This window comes from Teleopsis dalmanni, chromosome 1 (genome assembly GCF_002237135.1).
Source record: "Teleopsis dalmanni isolate 2A chromosome 1, ASM223713v2, whole genome shotgun sequence".
Taxonomy (NCBI): Eukaryota; Metazoa; Arthropoda; class Insecta; order Diptera; family Diopsidae; genus Teleopsis; species Teleopsis dalmanni.
This window is the reverse complement of record NC_051846.1, coordinates 66434541-66440540: the sequence shown is the minus strand read 5'-3', so window position 1 is coordinate 66440540 and position 6000 is coordinate 66434541. Positions and strand designations below refer to the sequence as shown.

The following is a 6000-nucleotide window of genomic DNA, read 5'->3' as shown; positions in this document are numbered from 1 at the left end:
GTTTATGTGTTGGTTTTACTATAAAATATTTTGGCTTTTATTTTACAAAATGTGCAAATTGTGCTGATATAAATTTACTGCATTTTACTTATTCTGTATATATGTATGTATATTTTTAAACTCAATATATTAATAGCTAAATTATAGTATTTTAGAATTTTTGAAAAATTTTTTAGTATAAAATTTGTTATTCTATTTTTAAACAATTTCATTTCCAATTAGTTAGTTAAACTAATTAAGAAATTTAAATGAATTGTAAAATAATTAAAAATTTATTGAAAAAAAATTATAGCATAAAAATGATTAGTTCCAGTAATTCCTTGACTGGGACTAAACTGTTGCTCAATTTTGTCAAAGGCATCTAACTTATAAAAATATTTTGAAATGCACGATTTAAATATTTTCCCACTATTTTACACAAGCTTGACTAGTGGTAAGTTTGGTGGTATTCGATTAAACTAACTAAACTTGATAGATTTAAGTTTAATTTTTGGTTTCTACTAAAGCGCCACTTTGCTTGTTTTTCTTGACTTGTGCATAGATAGAAGCTGCTTTATAATTAATTGGACCGTAGTGCTGACTTTCGAGATCGGCATAAATCAGTTCATCATCAAAGTTTGCTGCACCCAAAGGCTAAATAGAAATTTAATAAAATTAATATATAATAAAAATACTGATTGTTTAGAACTGAGGACCAAGCTGATTTCAGTAATGAACTCAATGAAACTAGATTTAATTTCATTATTACGTTAGTAGGTGAATGATGCTAGCAGCTGTGAAGTTTGCTTATTTTAGTATCACTGCATAATTTTTAAAACTTCAAAATTTAAAATATTTAATTTAAAATATAATTATTGTATAATAATATTACAGTAGATCTCCAATATAACGATTATCCAATATAACGAATGGCAAACTTAACGAATATCAAGCTTCACGTATGTCCAGGTTAATAAACTGAAAAATTTATTATTGACTAATTAAGTTATTTGAATAAGTCATCTTAGAAATATTAAGGATTTTTTAACTTTAATATTAATCTTTTCTCTCAAATGGAGTTTCTTTTGACTATATGAAATCATTGATTCATCAATTCTGTATTTCAATGAATACTGGTAATGAAACCTTTCCTACTTTTAATAATAATATTCTTTTTTTGCAAATTGAAGGAAATCACTTGGCAAAACTAAAGGAAGTTAGTATGAAACACCCTGTATATTAAATACAAAAGTTGCCTTGTCTTTTTTTTAAGTAATATTTATTTTTAAACATCTTCACACTGTCCGTTCTAGTCAATTTTAGATTCTTTTATGTTGAGGCTAGTTGAGTTGTGTCAGTGCACTTGATCACTTTTACTCTCTATTAACTGCGATGTTTCTACAAAACCCCTCTTTGCGCCTTGACTGGATTATTGTTTATCACTTCATTAGACTAAGCAATAATTGACCTCAGATCTGCATATCTCCCCGAGGTTCCCGTAGCCATTCTGAGATTTGATAACGCGGTGTTAGTAAGTCTGTCAGATTCTTATGAACTAGTATTCACTTCTTCAGATATACTTTTTGTTGGTATCAAAAAATTCTTAAGCCGCTGATGTAAGTTGCGGCAAATTGAAGTTGGGTCTGATACAAATTAGATAGTAGTTTTATGAATGCCTACGAGGAAGTTCGAAACTATATAAGTGCATTTTTTTTTAAGCCGATATACTAAGTAGACTTTAAAAGTCCTGCCAGATATTAGATAGTTTAAAGTTCTTTCTTACTGAGCTCTTATATAAGGAGATGTCAAATCAGAGTCAAATCTGTTTTAAATAAAAAACCAGTTTATAAATGCCAATGAAGTTGTTGGGTTGAATACACTCTAGAATATTCAACAGGTAATAAGATAATACAATACCTTATTACATCCCATACAAAATGACATCAGGTAATAAGAGTATAAGCCCCTTAGTTTATCCCATACGAAATGACATTAAGTAATAAGATAATAAAAGACCGACCTTACTTAGGGACTGCCATACAAAATGACACCAAATTAAAGTGGAGTTATGTCAAAATAGACTCTGATAGATAAATAGGTAAAAGATTTTACTTTGAGAGTTACCATATAAAGTGACTTGAAATCGAAAGCAAGCTTATAGCCTATAAATTGATACATTAATTCTAAATGGAGAATTGTGAGGAGATGTTGTTCTGCTATTACGCATCATTTCAATGTTGTTCATCCGATCATTTCAATGTTGTTGTCGAATAAAACTCGAAATTTGACAGTTAGGGTTTTAAAAGTTCTCAGATTAAATCATTTGTTTTCTGGTAAGAATTTTCTTGGAATTGGTAACAGAATTGAATATAATAGTACAGCACACAATATAATAGAATATAATTAAATAGAATATAATTGAATAAAATATAATTAAGTATAATACAATAAAATAAAATATAAGCAAAATGCTGGCTATCAGATCTCTGAGATCTCTCGAAGCGAAATGCTTTAACCCAAATCGTTCTTGTGAACTTAAAATTAATGACAAGCGTTAGAACTATAATGTATGTATTTTTTAAGACACATTTTAAATTATGGATCAACGTAGAGCCTACTAGTAAAGTTGGTGAACAACTATTGAAAGAAATGTAACTGAAGAGGAATCTTTCACCTAAAATGCCTACAAAATTATGCTGTGCAACATCACCTTTCTATATGGCCTATAGAGAATAAAGTGTCTGATCGGCAGTATATAATAAATTAATTAAATCATCAAGAAATTGTCGAATTTAATTTTTTTTTAATAATAACAACTGAAGATTATACCTATATATTTGTCTAATACATTTATATCATTTAACGAATTTTTCGATTTAACGAAACACCTCTGCAGGAAATCATTCGTTAAATTGGACGTCTACTGCATATTAGAGTCAGTTATTTGACTCTAATAAATTATTACGTTTTTTTTTTGTTTTTAAAAATGGTTAAGTTAAATTGAACTTCTTTAAAGCATAAACATAAAGCATTAATTAAATTAACTTCACTTAATTATTAAGCAATTTTCTATTAGTAGTAAACTTTCCTGAAGCCCTGGAGGAAGTTTGTTGGTTAGAGAAGCCTTTTATTAAACAATTTTCGCGCATTAATTTCCTCTTAAGACATGCAAGTTAATAATTTATTATTCTGTCGTGCTGTTATGGGTCCTGAACGCGTAAAAGTGTTGCTTTAATTATTCTTTAACTTTATTGCGGCATAATTAAAATTAGAATAACAAAAAGAGTGATTAATTACGATAGCAATTAAATTAAATTATTATAAAACTGGGTATAAACGTAGAACAACAAAACGACAATCAAATGATAAGAATCTATACAGACGAATAACGAATGCAGCGTTTTTTGTTTTTATCAAGAATTTGATTTTTAATTTAATTTAATATTTATAAATTTTTTCAGTTATTGCACGAACAAAAAAAAAAGAATCACAGCATACGACAGTAATTTATTAATAAATTATTAACATTCCTAAAAAAAATTCTTTACATTTTTCAATTAAAAGATTTTCACTTTTAATTTTTGTTGCATACAAAATGAAAGCAACTTTTTTTCAAGCTTTTAATTGCATTTTAATTTTTTTTTTAAATTGGCAATATTTATTTATTACCTTTTTGTGAAAAGGATAAAATATTTAAAATTTATTTCAGAAATATATTTTGTATAACTGATAGATACAAGTATGTGAGGATTTTTGTTTTCAGAAAATGTACGTATTACTGCCTCTGTATGGATCCTCGAAGTCGGAAACGCTCTATAAAAACATTAAAAATGTATAAACTATATGTTTTCTTTGTTTTTTTTATTTTTTTTTTTAATTCAACTTATTTAAAAATAGTTTTATTTTAGTTGAAAAATTATTAAAATATATGCTTTGCATTAAATAAATGTGTGTGTATTTTTTTTTTTTTTGACGCACTTTATGAAATTTATTTGTTATTAACTGTTGATTTACTAATTAAAGATGTCCTATTTGAAAAAAAATTGAAAAAAAATTAGTTGCACTTATTTAATGTATAGTTTAGACTCCATTATATTTTGCCATTTTTATATATAAAATTAATCATTTTTTTAATAGATCAATAATGACTAAATAAAATAAATTAGGTGTCTATATAGTTCCACCGCCCTTATATTTTGCCATTTTTATATATATGATTAATAATGTTTTTAATAAAATCTTAATGACTAAACAAAAAAAAATGGGTGTCAAAAAATGGCATATAATTTTTAATCCTTTCTTTGTGTAATAAAGCAATTACTATTTAAAATTACTTACTTCGGAAAGGAAAATATATTCATATTAAATATTTCACATCAATTTTAATTTAAAAAAATTTGAAACTATTCACCCAAAGTCTAGCAGTTGAATTATTTGAAAAGAATTTCTAAAACGTGCCTAAGGTTCTGTTATGCAGAGAGTCAAATCTCAAATACAAATTTTCATATTATAACTACAGTTTAATTCTTATTGGTGGTGTCCAAAATTTATAAATAAAATGTTTGCAGGGATGTTTTTAGTTTATTACAAATTAATCCGGATTAAATAAAATTTATTTATTTATTTATTTATTTATTTTTGAGTTAACATTAAAATTAATTTTAGAGTTAACTAAGAATAAGGGGCTGGACTGCTAGGTCCTTCGCCCTAAAGAATTGAAATGAAAGTTTTTAATTAATAATAATTAATAATTAATTCTCGATTCAAATAAAATTTATTTATTTATTCAGTATTTATTATTTATTTATTTATTATTTTTATTTATTTATTTTTGAGTTAACATTAAAATTAATATTAAAGTTAACAAAGAATAAGGAACTGGACTGCTAGATCCTTCGACCTAAGGAAATGAAAATTTTTTAATAAATTAAAATTAATAATAACTTCATGATTAAAATAAAATTTATTTATTTATTTATTTAGTATTTATTATTTATTTATTTATTATTTTTATTTATTTATTTGTGAGTTAATATTAAAATTAATAGTAAAGTTAACTAAGAATGAGGAACTGGATTGCTAGATCCTTCAACCTAAAGAAATGAAATGAGAGTTTTTAATTAAGAAAAATTGTAATAAATTCTCGAATAAAATAAAATTTATTTATTATTTACTATTTATTTATTTGTGAGTTTTGAATGGAAATTAATTTTAAAGTAAACAAAAAATAAGGAACTAAGGAAATAAGGAAAATAAACTTAAAATTTTTATTCAAGAAGTACTTTTATATTAAGAATTTAGTTTATTTTGGGAAAAATGGTCGTTAATGGTCTTTCTTAGGCCCTAAGTGGACAGCGGTCGCCGACTATGCCGACGTCTAACAGTGCCATTGTTAATGAGGATGATAAGTTTCTAGGGTAAAAGACAAATTGCTGCAGCACTCGAACCAATCAAAACTTAAGGTTATGATGAGATAAATTTAAATAATAAAATTATTAAAAAATTTTAAATATTATTTGAATACTTAATTTTTCGCACACTTTATTTAAAAGTATTTTTATGTAAAATTTTCTGAATTTTATTTAATTAATAAAAAAATAAATAAATTAAACTAATGGCATACAAATAAATATTGTAAATAACTTAAATATAATTGGGCAGATATATTTTAAATTTGTTTACACTTAAACTTTATAAATAAATATACGAAATTCATAAACAATATTTAATTTAATTAGTATATTTATATAATAATTTACCAAATAATATGTGGTTACCTTCACTTATGCTCGTTTGCTTAAACTTAAATATTTAAGTAATAAAATATTGCAGATTAAAAATATTTTAAATTTCTATATACAAAAGTAAAAGTAAAATGTAAATTTAAATTGTTCAATAAATTTGAGTTTAATATTTAATTAGAATGCATCATTTTATATTAAATGCATGTATGATATTGAATACATATAAATTCCTACTTTTACACATTTACATAAATTTTACTCATACGTGTATTTTGAG

The 6000-nt window shown here is 24.6% G+C and overlaps 1 protein-coding gene across 1 annotated transcript in view; it reads right to left on the bottom strand.

Moving 5' to 3' along the window:
* Positions 1-262: 262 nt before the first annotated feature.
* The window catches only part of LOC119683244, a 222246-nt gene continuing 216508 nt past the window's right edge, over positions 263-6000 (bottom strand). Inside the window, exon 26 of the mRNA XM_038096886.1 lies at positions 263-633. Coding sequence (XP_037952814.1) covers positions 484-633 — 150 coding nt within the window. The 3' untranslated portion in view covers positions 263-483. The remainder of the gene's footprint in view (positions 634-6000) is intronic.